The following is a 15,656-nucleotide window of genomic DNA, read 5'->3' on the forward strand; positions in this document are numbered from 1 at the left end:
CACTTCCTGCCACATGGGAGCAGGTCCAGTGAAGAGCGTAACATGAGGCTGCAGCCCTTCAAACTTCGACAAAAGTAAGTTGCAATAAAATGTGTTCCTTATAACATGTTTCTTCCAGCAACAAAGTAGGACTGCAAGTTTGATTTATTTTTTAAATTAAAAATATGAGGATTGACTTATCCTTGGAACAAAGCTTTCCAGTTGGTGCAGAATACGCATTAACTCTGCTTACTTTCTCTTGTCTGGTCCATTGTTCTCTTAAAAGGATGCTCTCCTGTTAGTTTTTAAAAAATTCTCCTTTTTATGTCAGAGTCTTTGATGAGAACCAGTTTTCTACAAATGACCTAATGCACAAAAGCAGTTTAATAAACTTTATCACGTAGTTACATTTTAGGAACTGACTTACCTTAGCTCTCCTTAAAGATACCCCTATGGTGCAGGTTTCTTCTGGGAAGAAAGAACATGCTACAAGCCATAAAAAGGTACTTCTGCTCAATTCAGTCCTCCTAGCCCATGCCTAGTCCAATTGGCTGGTGCATGTGCCCAGAACCACTGCTCGGGTGTTCACACTGCTGAGTGCTAACCTAGTCACCATAAATTACACCCCACGATGTCCCAACTGTCACACTACTGGGTATTTTGCACAGAATCTGACATTCATAACAGCTTGTGTATAAATTACCTTTTAAGATGGAGTGAGTGGGAATTAAATGGGCTGCAGTGGGTGAATGGCATTCAAATCCTTTAATAAAAATGATGACTGTGGATCTCTCTCCTGAGAGCTAGGAAAGGTCCTGCACTTTTAGACAATGCCCCAATTACTGGGCATAATGGGATTGCCTCCTCTCCCTCACAGAACTGAGTGCCTTGCCATACTCGAGATTTAAGCTGGTTTTTTTGAGTTCCTTTGTGAATTTAGCCTCAAAGTTGTTTGAGTTCCTTTGTGAATTTAGCCTCAAAGTTGTTTGAACCAGCAAATTCAGTATTTCAAAACAGTAACAATAGAGTATGTCCTATAATTTCAGTCTTTGTGAAGGAGACATGCTTTGACATTTTTGTTGTTCTGTTTTGTAACTAGTAAAAGTAGTTGGTTCTCATCTAAATAGTACCAAGAATTTAGTATTACATCAGATCTTTTAATTCCATACAAACATACCAGCATTCTCCCCTTTAGTGAGGAAATCCAGAGCCCCCTTGGGCCAGTAAAACCAAGTTCTATTAATAAGACATACAAACTGCACTAAACAGTGCAGATGTGGTGAACTGAGCTTGTTCTATGCCCACTTGAAGATTGGTTAAGTACAAAAGCACTGCATCTCTCTGAGGTGAAGAATACAACATCTTTTTTTTCCATCAAGGCTCACCTCCTCTGCCTAAAATTCAGGGGCCACAGTTGATTTAGGGGCTCCCCAGATGGGGTTCAGAACACAGCTGTAGGGGATTGGGAGGGTAGGGAACTACATCACACTAGTGTTTCCTGTGCCTGGTAACCTCGAAGCAACTCAGAAAAATGAGGTCTATTGAGTCAGGGCACCTTTGTCACAAGCAAACCTACAACTTGGAATTGCGTAAGGACCCCTGAAGCTCCAGTGCTCTTTTTAGTCACTTGAAAGTTTTTGTAGCTACAATAAAGACTAGCAAAGATTCTTTAAAGGCAGAAATTTAACTGGTTTTTTTTGACTCAGTGTTCGCTGGTATTTTCTGGATACTCAGGTGCAGCTTATTCCCGTGTCCAGGCTGACAGAAAAAAAGAAGTATCCCACTTCTGGAATGGTACCTGCACTTACTCCTGTGCTAAGAAAGTTAGGGCCTGTTGCTTTACACCATGACATGCCAGTGGACTAGTTTACACAGTCTATATGTAAAGGCCACAAATTCTTGCCTAATGTTAAATGTTGCTTTTCAGCCATCACACAGTTCATACCATTTCTGGAGTGTTTTGTGTGGAGGAAAAGGGAAAACACTTCTCTCAGATGAAGGTGTACAACAAGCTTCCAAAGCTGCAGAACAAAGCTCATAGAAGATGTCATCATTTTAACACAGATCATGTGAAAGAGCTCTTCTGATACACTTATCAGACTACTATTTTGTACTAAGTGTTGCCTTTGTCATTTTGGTAAGACACTTCCTGCAATAAATCATCTACCCTAGAACACTTAAAGCATGTTATCACTTCAAGATGTTGCAGCCTGACAAGACATCAGAGTGAGTGCAATTTTCTCTCACTCTAAGCAACTAAACCTCCTTGGTCTTTGGAGTCGGTCTTTTCAGTTATGCCTCTATCCCATCTGCCAACAGAGTATCTTAAGAGTATCTGAGTACATAAATGTCAAGGATACATTTACTGGACCTCACTTCTGACTCCTCTCTGCATTTCAAACGAATGTAGACAATTTTGTCCTTATAAAAATTCATTTATTTCCACACCTTGTCCTCCATATGTAAGTCTCAAGATTTGCTCAGTTTCCATAATATATAAACAAACTTATGCCAGCAGAACACAAAGTGAAAATAAAAGCTTTGCCCACTATTCATTCAAGCAGTTAAATTCTGCTAGAGAAGACTCTTAGGCTCTATGGACTGACTATCAAGTGTTTTACACCTGTTCACAGAGGCATTCTTGATTAATAGCTGACTAAACCTTGAAGATGATAGGCAAAAATAATCTTCCACTGTAGGATTGTACAGGAATGGACACAGTCCTACACATGCTTGTTAGTTTTGATAGTTATAGTGGTCTTATATTGCTTTTTCTTCATACAAATACAAGTTGTCTTGTACTTCTAAAGATCATATTTGACAAAACAACTCTTTTCAGATTTTATTCCTTTATTTTAAAAGTGGTGTCACATGATAAAATACTGTGACTTGGAATAAGTTATTAAAAAACATACCAATCAGAAGATTTGTGAAAAAAGTTTTACACTTGGCAACTAGTTTACCAAAAAACTGTTGTCAGCATAACACTGGCACCCTGTAAGCAACACGCTCCTCGCACCCAGGCCTATCCTTTCGGTCAGGTTTCCGCATTAAAACATAACTGTCGGGATGGACATTTCGCATTTAAACAGGAGCAGCAGCGCCGCAGGAGCCGGCCCGTGCAGCGGGCCCGGGACACTTACAGTCGGTACAGCCGAACGGGACTGTCTTGGCGCAGACCCGGCCTCTAGCGCCATCCTCACGGCTGCTGCACCTTCGTCCGCTTCAGGGGAGGATCATCGCCGCTCGCCGCCGTGTCCACGTTGTTTTCGTCTTCGCCTTGATCCTCCTCGTCGTCATCGTAGTCGTCGTCATCTCCGCCATCACCTGCCAGAGTTCGGGCGGGCACGAGTGAACGGTGCGGGGCGCGGGCGGCGCCCCGGGCCCGGCGGAGCCCCCTCGGCGCGCCCCCCCCACTCACCGCGCCGCGCGCCGCCCGCCGCCGCCCGCTCCTCCTGCACCAGCGGGGCCAGCATCTCCACCACCCGCTCCTGCAGCTCGCTCAGGGCCCGCCGGAGCCCGCGCAGCTGGGCGGCCTCGCCCTCCTCCGCCACCGGGTATGGCACCCGCACCGTCCGCGTCCGCCCGTCGCGGCCCCGCAGCTCCGCCACCAGATCCTGACGCAGGCCCGGCTCCGTCCCCGCCACAGGCTCCGCCATCACCGCCCGCTGCTCACGTGCCCTCCCCTCCCGTCACGTGCCGGCCGCGCCCCCCGCCCCGCGCTGACACACCGCCCCCGGTCACGTGGGGCGCGCGCGATTCCGCTTCCGCTGTGGCGCCCCCTGGCGCCTCCTTGGCCCCGGGTTTCCCGCCTCGCTTCGCGCTCCTCGGCCTTCGCGGCCCCGCGATGGAGGCGGCGGCTCCTGAGGGCGCCGAGCCGGGGAGCGCCGGGAGCGGCGCGGAGGAACCCGTGGTGTCCCTGGCGGAGGTGCTGGCGGAGAACGAGGAGCTGGAGAAGGAAGCGCGGGCCGTGCTGGGGGGCAGCGACCACGAGCGCTGCAGTTACTCACAGGTGGGGGCGGGGCCGGGGGCCTCGGGGGCCGGGGGCGGGGCCTGGGCCGGGGGCATCGGGGCGGGGCCGGGGCGGGGCGCGGGGGCGTGGCCGGGCGGGGCACCCCCCGTTCCCCCGGCGCCCCTCATGCCGCGGCCCGTCGGTGTCTCCGCAGGGCGCGGTGAAGCGGCAGGCGCTGTACGCCTGCAGCACCTGCACGCCGCCCGGCGCCGAGCCCGCGGGGATCTGCCTGGCCTGCAGTTACGAGTGCCACGGCACCCACCGGCTCTTCGAGCTCTACACCAAGAGGTACGGGCGGGGGAGCGGGAACGGCCGTGTAGGACCCTCACAGCTCCCGTGGCTCCCGATAAACTGCTGGGAGTTGTTAAGAATACAAACCCCAGCGTGTTCGCACTTAATATAAACCCCGAAACGCTACGTTTTTCTTTCCAGGAATTTCCGCTGTGACTGTGGGAATAGCAAGTTCAAAAATCTGCAGTGCAAGTTATTCCCGGTAAGTTCAGACAGGTTTCAGACATTCAGAGTCAAAATAACAGTCTTGGGAGGTTGGTGCCTTGCCTCAGCCAGTGCTGACTCATGCGACGCCTCCAGTCTTCCCAGCAAGTTAAAAAAGGTGGGAGTATTATGGCAGGAGATAAAACTGTTGAGGGACCAAAGGGAAATGCTGGGAGGAGAAGGAACATTTGGTCCTTGTCATCCAAGAGTGCCGCAGTTCTGCATCCATGGTCAGTGCTCTTCCAGAAGCATGTTCTGGCGTTTCTGCACTAACACATCTCATTAGTTTAAGCTGGTTCAGAATAACCTTTTGGGCTGCAATTTTGCAGTACATTAAGAAAATTTAGGGCTGTGGTACTGTCAGAGGGACAGTTCCCTTTCCTTCTTTGTGGTGGCATTAGTGCCTTAATATTTTTTGATAGGTTGTCACCAGAGCCTACTCATGGGATGTTTTTTTATTGTATGAAGCTGCCTGTACTTTCATACTTGGTGGGCATTTTGGACTTGTCAAATAGCCGGTAATCTTCTGAGAAGCAGCAACAGGATGCTGCTTGGCTTCCTTGCAGTGGTGCTCCCAGGATAATAATGGTTCAAACATAGAAACAGACAGTGGTTTTGCGTATGCCTATTTTGTTCTGGGAGAACTGAGATGGATCCAGAACTAGTCAGCCAAGCCATGGTGCAGTGATCCCTACAGAGACACCTGTGACAAATTTAAGATGTTACCGTATCTCATTTAAGTCAATGAAATGGATCACATGGTTGTTCCTTCTGCTTCAGTTCAGTGAAAAATCAGTTGTACAGGTTAAATGAGCTTCAGCATCTGTCCGTTGAATATTTCTGACACCACAGTTGCCATTTGTTACAAAGGTGAGCAGACTGTTTTTCCTCTTTGCTTTTGAGCTTTAGCATTCCTCACATGCCCTCTCTGCTGCTCACTGTAAAGCAGAGGTGTCTGGAGAATATCTTTCTTTTTGTATATTCAGGCTGATGAAAATAATGATTGCTTTTAGGAATTAAAGGGAAACAGAAACTGTGTCTTTACTGTCTTTTGTTTTCTACTGTGTTGTCTATTGAGATATCTTCCCCTTTTCTCCTAGGAAAAGAGCAAGGTGAATTCAGGAAATAAATATAATGACAATTTCTACGGATTGTACTGTACATGTAAAAGACCTTATCCTGATCCTGAAGATGAGGTAAGAAATAGAAAATCCAGTAGTAATCATATATAGATGGTGTTTATGCTAGGTACTGTGTAAAGGGTGGTCGCTGAGCTGCTTTGCAAGGAAAATCCCACTTCAAGAAATCTTACTTTCCATATTGGTTGTCATGTGTCATATGAAGTAATTACTTTATAATTTTTTTTAATGGTAAAATATGTTTATGCCTTAAAGACAGATGATGAGAACAACTCATCATTTGGACAAAATGGTGCTGCAGTTCTCTAAAGTTGCAGAGTTCCCCTATGGGACGGGGTTATCATCATCTTGAGAGATGTGGCTAGAGCAGAATAAACATGTTGCCCACGTTAGGAGAGTCCAGAACCTGCTTCCCCATGCCTGCAGCAATGCTTTGGCAAGGCTTCTGGGATGGGGAGAGTCTGTCCTGTCCTGTAACACTAGCTACAATCCTTGGTGGTAGCCAGAACATTTTTTTCACTCTCTGAAATACTAAAACACAGCACTTGATTTTGCATGTGCATGCTGTTGTTTGCAGCCACAGAAGTCAGGTGTGCTAAAGAACGGGGAAGGCACAAGTCTTTCAAATACAAAAACCAGCATTTTATAGACTCCCCTTTCTGAAGTTGAGAGACAGCGAAACATTTCTGAAGAAATCATTAATAGTTGTTTCATAACAAAGCACTTCATACTGTACTGTATGGTGATCAGTTGATTTCAGTTCTGGCATCTTTCACAGACCTGATGACTGTGAATATCAGTATCTTTCTTCTGCTGAGCTGTCTCTTCATGCATTTCTGTTTATAGGAAGAGGGATACTAGTAGTGTAGTAACTTTTATGAGGTTTCTGTGAGAAAGTCTTGCCCTTCTGGTTTTGTAGTAAGAAATGGGATTTCCACAGCCTCAGTCATATGACAAATGACATGTGCTGCTGAACCTGAGGGAAGCAAACTGATTAACGAAGCACTAACTACTTATTAATGGCAGCTCCCTATTGAGGGGTGAAGAGGGAAATGCAATTCACTGAGCAGGATTTGCATGATACTGCAGTTTGAGACCTGTGAAAGATTCTGGAGATTGCTATTAATGCTAATAATATGATTGTTCATCTAGATTCCAGATGAGATGATCCAATGCATAGTTTGTGAAGACTGGTTCCATGGAAGGGTAAGGAAACTATAAGTAGCAGAACTGCCATTTGCACAGGAATGAGTTGGTGTTAGTTAGGTTTGTATGGTAATTCTTACTTGGCAAGCTTGCTGTAGTTCTTAAAAGAGATTATTACATGAGTTCCAAGGTATTTGTTTTCAGCTTATGCAAAGGAGCATTGAAAGTCTAATCTTGCACTGCTGTCTACTCCAGTTCAAAAATACTGGGAAGAGTCCTACGTTTTTGAAGGTTGCCACTGCAGAATAAAGTAATAACTTTATAACTGTCTCTTATTTGGAAAACTCAAATCAGTATAGTTGGTGAGGAAAAGATTCTTACTGAGGCACATCTTTATCAACTACCTGAATAGTTCTTCCTTCAAAAAAATGCTTTTTAAACTCTTAATTCCTTTAAGTAGCAAGGAACAGACTGTGCTGGTCATTCTTGATTTTGGGCTTTGGGGAAGTCCTTTGAAAGCAGCCAAGCAGTGTAGTGGGTGCCCTACTTAATGGGTAAGCATTAAGGATTCAGCCTCTTGTGCCTTGAAGGGCACAAGTGAAATTCCGTGTTTGAAGTTGCAGGATCAAAGAGTAAAAAAAAAGATGATTGGCTTCAATTATGGGTTCTTGTAGATAAACTTCCTTTATATAAGTGTATGAATGAAGAGTGTTGTGCTGCCTACTGTGAGCCTTGCAGGAATGCTTTTTCAGAAGAAAGCCACTAAGTGCTTTTAATTGCCAAAATAGTTCTCATGAATTTATGGACAGCTTTGGGACTTAATTCTTGTAATGTTCAGTATGTGATCACTATGAAGACTTTACAATCTCTTACATGTAAGGAAGGAATCATAAGAAGCAATCATAAAAAGTTAGGAGTTGAAATGTGCAGCGTACAAGAGGTATCTTCATCTGTCCTATGTTTAGAACAGTTTAGTAGAATATTGTTTAGAAATGAGATTTCTGGGTATGTTGAAGACATAAAAGGCTGTAGACAAACAGAAAATTCTTTTTTTCTCCTGGAATTTTTATCAGCTCTTTCCAGTCTTCAGTTATTCTGATAATCATTGCAAGAGTGAGCGCTTGTGCCGAAAATGTGATGGCAGCTGATGTTTTCCTTCCTCTAAATGTGGAGTCTGTTAATTGGCAGTGGATGCTTCACTACTGTGTGCTTGCTTCTTTCTGACAGCATCTTGGTGCAGTTCCCCCTGAAAGTGGAGACTTCCATGAAATGGTGTGCCAGGCCTGCATGAATCACTGCCATTTCCTATGGGCTTATGCATCACAATTAGCAGGTAAAGAAAGTTAAGAGATCTGAGCCAGTATTTTGTGAGCATGTATTTCTCATACATGGTTGGTTAATGACATAATACGGGTTTTAAGTGTTTGGAGAAATGATACTCATTAATTATATTGGACAATCACCTTCAGCAGTGGAACATGTGGGGTGGCAGTAACTTGTGTAAAAAAAAAAGGCAGTTTTCATTCTTAAATCTTAGTTCTGTGGTGCTTGCTTTTATTTATTTTATCAAAGATGTCTAGCACAAAATGGATGAAGATTTAATACTTGACTCAAAGAACTTAATTTCTAAACTGGATCAAAGAACTGAAGAGCCATCCTAAGGGAAGCAGTGAGACAAACAGTTCTTACAGAGGCTCTGAGCAGCAAAGAGTGAATGATAGAGTGACCTGAAATGAATATGCTTAACGTTAATCTGAGTAGGGCTGGGGCTGTGCTCAGGACACACATTCCCTGTGGTCACACCAGGCCTCAGCTCTGTGAACTTAAAAGAGTAGATGACTTGATTTCTGTGGAAAGAGCTGGTTTCTCATAGTCTCCTAAAAAATACTGCTTGTATCAACTGCTAATTGATCTCTTACGTTCCCAAAATTTCAGTGGTATTTTCAAGGATGGCTACCTGGAGTTCTCTTCCTTCTAATGTAAATAGTACAGAATGGGGCGTTTGTCTGTTTTTTGCTTTCCTCCTCCTAACCAGCTTTGTCACACGGCATGTACTTAAATTGGCATCGAAACAAAAACTTGTTTTAAATAAACAAGAGATCAGCGTAGTTAATCTGCGATGGTGTTTTTGGGGTATGTTAGGAGAAAGTTAAAAACTCTTGACACAGCAAAAAAGCATGTGACAAGTTACTGAAACTATGATAGCTGGCAAGGGGTGTCAAGAAGGACAAGCGTCTTAGTAAAGAACTCTTTCAAATTGTGATACCCTCTTCCCTCTCTTAGGGCTTAGGTTTTGGGAAGCAGAGTGTTTTAGAATAGGAAAAGCAGAGAGAACATCTGTAGCGATCTGCACCTTTTCTGGCACAGTATTTTCACTTATGGGGGTATGTATCTTCCAGTTCCTCCTTTGACCAAAGCGAACTCCCTTGAGAATGAAGGGATTGTCCTGAAGGTAGAGGAAAGTGAAGAGCAGAAGAAAGAAATAATAAAAGAAAGTGGAGTGGAACACCAAGACACAAAGGAGGAAAAGCAATCGGAACAATTTAATGAACCATCCACTAGCTCTGGGTCTGCCTGTCCTGAGGTAGAATGTGCCTTCTTTTCTGACCTGCACATCTTCATGCTGCTGGTAGTTGAAGTAAAGCCCACCTTGCTCTGTACAAGCTCAGGGAAGGGGTGGTGTGTTCAATCTGTTCCCATGTTCTTCTTCAGTCACTTACTCTTCTGACCTGCAGTCTCTGTGGAGCACAGCTTAGGCTGTGGAACAGGGCTGTCGAGAGGTGTAATGTCTGTTTGCAGATGGGCTACATCTGTCCCTTCTTGTCGGCCACCTGGCCACTACACTGAGGTGACTTCTGTTCTAATATGTGTTGTGGCTGCACTTGCATGATGGTCCAGCTCCGAGTTCTTAAATACTTATCGTTATTGCAGTAAATTTCTACAGAAATTTCCAGTGGAAATTGCTGAAACCACATCAGAATTCTCATGTGGATGGTAATATGGGTTGTTTATAAAAATAAATGTTTGAGACAAAAGAAAAATCTTGCCTAAGGAAAAGGACATACCAAAAAGAACAGGGTGTGTTTGAAGTGATGTTATAGAGTGCTGAACACTCTCATTTTAATTCAGGTAGTTACTAAGAGCGAGGAGCCAGTCTGCAAGCTGAAGGAGCTCCAAAGCAAGCCATTTGTAAAAAAAGATACTGCCACCTTTTGGCCATCGAACTGGAGGAACAAATTATGCACCTGTGAAGACTGTTTGGTATGTACGTTCTCTTCATTACCATCATACATGTGGGAGAGGCAGGGAGAAGCTCCCAGACAATCTTGAGGAGAAGCTTTAGGTAAAATCTGTGTAAATCTTCTTAACGCCACATATAAACACTGAAACCCCCCTTCACTCCACATAAAAATTCACACTGAATCCTATGGAATTAATATAGCATGAAAGGGCTTCTAAATGTTTGTATTTTCTTTGCTGCTTAAATCCAGTATTGCTTTGGAAGTTATGAGGAGATTCTGAAATACTGGGTCCAAATTTACCTTATTATTTTTATTGTTGTTATTTGTGATACTGACTGAGGGAGAACACCTCCATTTGAGAAGTTTTGTCACATAAAAGTAAATTTGACTTTATTCTCCAGAAAATGTATTCAGATCTTGAAGTCCAGTTCCTGACAGATGAATGTGACACTGTCTTGGCTTATGAAAATAAGGGTACCAGTGACCAAGAGACAGAGAGAAGAGATCCTTTAATGGACACCCTTAACAGCATGAACAGAGTCCAACAAGTGGAACTCATCTGTGGTAAATATAACTTTGTTTTTAGAATCTGCCTTAACACACTTTAACTGAACAGTTTTTCACAAGAGATTGATCTCAGGCCTTGCAGTGTGATGTCAAACTATTTTTGAAGTAACATGCAGACAACTGTATGACAAGTTGCACACCTCACTCGGGATTGGTCCTCTCTGGCCCATCATTACAGCTTTAATTTACAGTGAGACACTAGATGGTATGGGAACTTTCACCCTGTTTAACATCTTAGATACTGTATTGATAGTAATTTATTGTAATGTGGGTATTTAAACCTTAATTTGAACTTCTGCTGTCTGGCTGATTTATCTTACCCTGTTCTGTTGTTTGGCCATCTCCTGTTGTCTGGGGAGTGCCAGCCAGGTGTCCCCTGTAGCTCTGCTGCAGAGCATAGTGACAGGGCAGGGCTGAGGTGTTTCATACCTGGAGCTGTGCTTCTCCTTTCCAGTCAGGGCTCTGCACTCTGGTGAGGAGAGTGTCCCAATCCCGAGTTACAGGCTGGGTCTTTACACCACAACCCACACATGCTTTTGCTGGGAGCAGGGGCACTTTTAATTAATTGTACTAAATCACTCACTGATGTCTCTGTCTTTCTCTGAAATTAACCCAAACAGCCACTCACACTACATAGGTTAGTCTCATAAATTATTAGGCTTCTCATGTTTACATTATTACTACTATTATTATTATTTATAATCTAATTCAAACCTACATTTGTCTGAAGTAAACCTAGCAAATGACAAGAGAAGGTAGAACAAGTTGTGTTCTTGAGCTAGTGTTAAACTAAAACTAGGTATCTTACTGGGGTTTTTTTGTTTTCTTTGCCATCCAGAATACAATGATTTAAAGACGGAACTGACTGACTATCTCAGGAGGTTTGCAGATGAGGGAACGGTAAGGTGCAACTTCCAGAACTTGTTTGCTAGAAAATGTGTTTTAAAGAACTGTGGAGGGCTCTGTTGTAATGTTTTTTTCCTGTCTCTTGGACTTGCTGGTACTGCATTAGAAATTAGAAATCCCTGATTTCATTCAAGTTTAATTTCTTAATGACATTGTTGAGAGATAACAGGGACTTTACAGAAATCTATCTTCAAGGTACTGAGAGTAGTTCGTACATTTAAATGAAACTTCTGTTGCTCTAGATTAAATATTCAGGAAGAAAAGCTCTTCTCTGTTTTTTCTTAGATTGAATCTAAACTGCTAGAAGAATAAGGATTGATTATGATTGTCAGTCTTGTCAGTTGTTTTCCTGCAGGAATTTGCATGCTGTTATTAAGTAACACTTGGATTTTGTTGGCTGACTTGCTGTATTGCCATTTGTAGTTACATTGGAATGACCCTGAAGTGAGCTAGTGAAAATCTTGCTTTATGTTAAATTTCCTGATGGTAAAAGCAAGAGGTCAAAGTCATTAAAATACCATTGGGAGCCTTGCTCCTTGTGTCTGTTCTGCCTTTGGCGAACTTGTTTCCCTGTTTGTATTATTTACAATAGAATTCGGGCATGAATCCTCTTCTTTGGGTGCAACAGGAAAGCTGTACCAGAGAAATTTCAGGGTATTTGCTTTTCTGTGCTCTGTGTGTTATGTGTGGGGATAAAACGGGATCCCTTAATTAAGCATTTGCACCACAACTTGGGTTTCATACTGCTTCTCCTAGGTGGTTAAAAGAGAAGATATCCAGCACTTCTTTGAAGAATTTCAGTCTCGGAAAAGGCGACGGACTAACAGGATGCAGTACTACTGTAGTTAGACTGAAAGGGTTTGGGTCTGAAAGGACAACTGGGAAAACAATGTTCACTGGCAAACAGAAAAGGCATCTTCAGTTTTTGGCTTCTCATCAAAATCCAGCTGTCTGAGAAACATCATTTTGTCTTATACTTCCTTTATTTGTAGCACCTAAAACATGTTCTTAACAAATCCTTACACTGCAGTTAGAGGGATTTCAGTACCGATCGACTTTGCATTCCCGTGAAAGCCGGCCTTGTCTCCAGGGGAGGAGGGCTGTTGCCACAGCTGTGTCCTGCTGCTTCTCTGTAGCCTCTACCCTGGTTACTGCCAGGGCCTGGCGCCGCGGCTGTGCTAAACCCGCCCGGGCTCCGCCCTGCCCTGGCCTCGGCGGCAGGGAACGCGTTCCCGGCTTTCCTGCTTGAGTGGTTCTGTCTCCTCCCTCCCTTTGGGCTGTAGGGATTCTGGTGAGGGCTCCCAGCACCGAGGAGGTGCCTGTCCCTGCCCGAGGGCTCGTGGCTCCTCAGCGGCTGGAGCGGCCTGGCTGTGGCTGAACCCAGCACTGCTGCCTGCCCGCTCCCACTGGGGAAGCGCTCCCTGGGCTGCTCACAAATGGGAAAGCAGAGCTTAGGCTTGATGCAACAGAGTGTTCTAGCTGGTTTTACACATTAAAAAGCTTATTTCTAGTATGGGACAGGGATGGTTTACATGGAAAAAAATTGTCACGTGATCTTAGTTCACTCATTAGAACATAAACGAGAGCTAGGAGGAGTTACTAAATTACGAACCAAGCATGGGGGGGTTTGTTATATGCTTTGATTTTAAAAACTAGCCTACAGCCAATTCTTCTACTTTATAAATGTTGCTGAAAACACTGCAGCATCCTGGTATTTTGCTACAGTATGGAATGTTCTTTTTATAACCACTGTGATAATCATGGAACAGGAGATGTTTCACTGACTTTTAAGACTACACTTAGCGGCAGTTAAGAATAAAGATTTTTAAAGTTTGGAGCCTAATGTAGTTAGACCCCAAAACATACATTAAAGTTCTAGTTTTTGAGGATTTCTGTATCATGGGGTACTACTCTGCTTCCGTGTTAATGGTTTTTGAAAAGCAAAGGTAGGCCTTTATCATTCTCACTATTAACTGTTTCTGACCACTTTATTTACAAACAGTAGTTTAGCATAGATGCTCAGCTCAGCAGTTTCATAGAACATAGAATATGCTGAGTTGGAAGGGACCCATCGGGATCATCGAATCCAACTCCTGGCCCTGTGCAGGACACTCCAAGGGTCACAACATGTGCCTGAAAGCGTTGTCCAAACACCTCTTGAACTCAGGCAGGCTTGGAGCTGTGACCACATCCCTGGGGACCCTGTTCCAGTGCCCAACCACCCTCTGGGCGAAAAACCTTTCCCCGAGCTCCAACCTAAACCTCCTCTGACTCAGTTTCATACCTTTGCTCAAGTCCTGGCACTGGTCTTGAGACTGAAGAGATCAGTGCCTGCCCCTCCTCTTCCCCTCACAGGAAGTTGTAACTGCACTGAGGTCTCCACTCAGTCTCCTCTTGTCCAGGCTGAACTGACCAAGTGACCTCAGCTGCTCCTCATATACAGCTTCCCCTCAAGGCCCTTCAGTGTCCTCCTGGCCCTCCTTTGGATACTCTCCAACAGCTTTGTATTTTTTTATATTGTGGCACCCAAAGCTGCCCCCAGCACTCGAGGTGAGGCTGCCCCAGAGCAGAGCAGAGTGGGACAATCCCCTCCCTTGCCTGGCTGGCGATGCTGTGCCTGATGCCCCCCAGGACACGCTTGGCCCTCCTGGCTGCCAGGGCACTGCTGACTCATGCTCAACTTGCAGGTCCCTTTCCTAGTTTCTTTTAAATTTAACTCTGGGTATTGTACATGCTCTTTTTTTGGTAGCAACTGTTACAGGAGTTGTAACTGCACATCTAACTGCAATATAAAAAAGTTAAAAGAACTGTTCACTGTGTACTGTCTTGTTTTCTCTCAGTGCTGCTGTACTGTTCTGTTTCCATCCATGATCCAGGCAGACACAGGGACCCCAGTGATGACGTGTTAGCCAAGCCACCAAGGTACATATATAGTGGGGGCCCAGTCAAGCCCAGGATTCCTAGATCTTTGTTTCTCCCTGATGCAGGTGTGAAACAAGGGATTGCAGCCTGCTGTTAGAGCAGGATGGGGTCATGTTTCCCCGGTATTGCAGTTTCTGTAATTCACTGAAGGGGTTGGGGAGAGGATACCAAAGGCAATTGTGTCTTCTGCAGGAAATAAAAAAGCAGGGAAAGGCCCCAGTGCACACAGAAATGCTTTATGGCCCAGCACAAGCCTTGCTGTGCTTGAGAAAATACAGCAGTGATGGAAGAGTGAGGAGTTCAAATGTGGAATTCCTGTAGCTCCAGTTGCACAGCACAGGGCCAGCACTGACCATGAGCACTGTCCATTCTTGGCATCAGCCTGTACTGAAGCAGGGTTCACCCCAAGGGATGCGGCCCCAACAGTCCCCCTTTCCAGTGCCTAAAGCCTCCCTTAGCAGACACCTGGCATGCTCTCCTCTGAGGTTAGCAGGCTCAGAAGCACTGTTGCAGAGTGACAGAAAGCCTGTAACAAAAAATGTTAAAATTGTCTAATTTAGGAAGCTCCTAGAACTCATCTTCCTGGGTGTGGGAGGAAAGGTGACATGTAGGACCACACAGTTCTCCCTCTCCTCACCCACCTGCGCTCTGTGCCAGGATGTAACTCGCAGTATTTTGCTCTCGTACATCAAAGCGAGACCAGGCGAGTGGCCAGATGACACTTCTGAACTGAAGCAGTGAGGCACTTCTGTGAAAGAGATGTACTGAACAGTCAGCTGGAATAGTCAGCAGGAAAACTGCAACCCAGGAATGCTGGTACTGAACACATCTATCCAGCTGCTCTGATGAGAAAATGAATAGGGACTCAGGGCTGCCCCTCGCAGCCCCAGCTCTGAGCAGCCCTGTTGCCTTTCACAGGGCATGGTCTCAGGCAATTAGGCTCTAGCCAGAACTCACAGAACTACTTTACTGAAATGCTTTTCATTTTTAGTAACTGCCTGATCAGAGTGACTAATTTCCAGTCCCTCCTTTACACTGGTTTATATCATGGCTTTGGTGTTCACACAGCATTACTGTGCGCCGTTTTTCCCCAGCAGGAACAAACCTTGTCAGTTTGAGGAGTCTTTGCACTTGGACGGTGCCTTTCTGTTTGTATGGCTGGGCTCCTTTCCCCGGCCCCAGTCACTGCAGTCTGGAGTGAGCAGGGCAGGGTTGCGGGTGCAGCCAGGCAGCAGCAGCTCAGGGGAA

General features: G+C 44.9%; 2 protein-coding genes across 2 annotated transcripts; one reads left to right on the plus strand and one right to left on the minus strand.

Annotated features, from left to right (window-relative positions):
* Positions 1 to 2,393: 2,393 nt before the first annotated feature.
* On the minus strand, positions 2,394 to 3,692 carry GON7 (GON7 subunit of KEOPS complex). Its single transcript, XM_042047747.1, has 2 exons — positions 3,401 to 3,692; positions 2,394 to 3,306 (listed from the first exon to the last, which is right to left on the minus strand). Exons 1-2 carry the CDS (start codon positions 3,636 to 3,638, stop codon positions 3,179 to 3,181), a joined length of 366 nt encoding a protein of 121 aa, XP_041903681.1. The 5' UTR covers positions 3,639 to 3,692; the 3' UTR covers positions 2,394 to 3,178.
* Positions 3,693 to 3,826: 134 nt separating this feature from the next.
* On the plus strand, positions 3,827 to 14,293 carry UBR7 (ubiquitin protein ligase E3 component n-recognin 7). The gene is made up of 11 exons (XM_042047743.1): positions 3,827 to 3,991; positions 4,146 to 4,279; positions 4,424 to 4,484; positions 5,587 to 5,682; positions 6,778 to 6,831; positions 7,999 to 8,104; positions 9,171 to 9,355; positions 9,901 to 10,032; positions 10,415 to 10,577; positions 11,419 to 11,480; positions 12,243 to 14,293. Exons 1-11 carry the CDS (start codon positions 3,827 to 3,829, stop codon positions 12,333 to 12,335), a joined length of 1,251 nt encoding a protein of 416 aa, XP_041903677.1. The 3' UTR covers positions 12,336 to 14,293.
* Positions 14,294 to 15,656: the final 1,363 nt, after the last annotated feature.

Source organism: Corvus kubaryi, unplaced genomic scaffold, assembly GCF_017639235.1.
Source record: "Corvus kubaryi isolate FWS band 111438036 unplaced genomic scaffold, C.kubaryi_AGA036_p1.0 66, whole genome shotgun sequence".
Taxonomy (NCBI): Eukaryota; Metazoa; Chordata; class Aves; order Passeriformes; family Corvidae; genus Corvus; species Corvus kubaryi.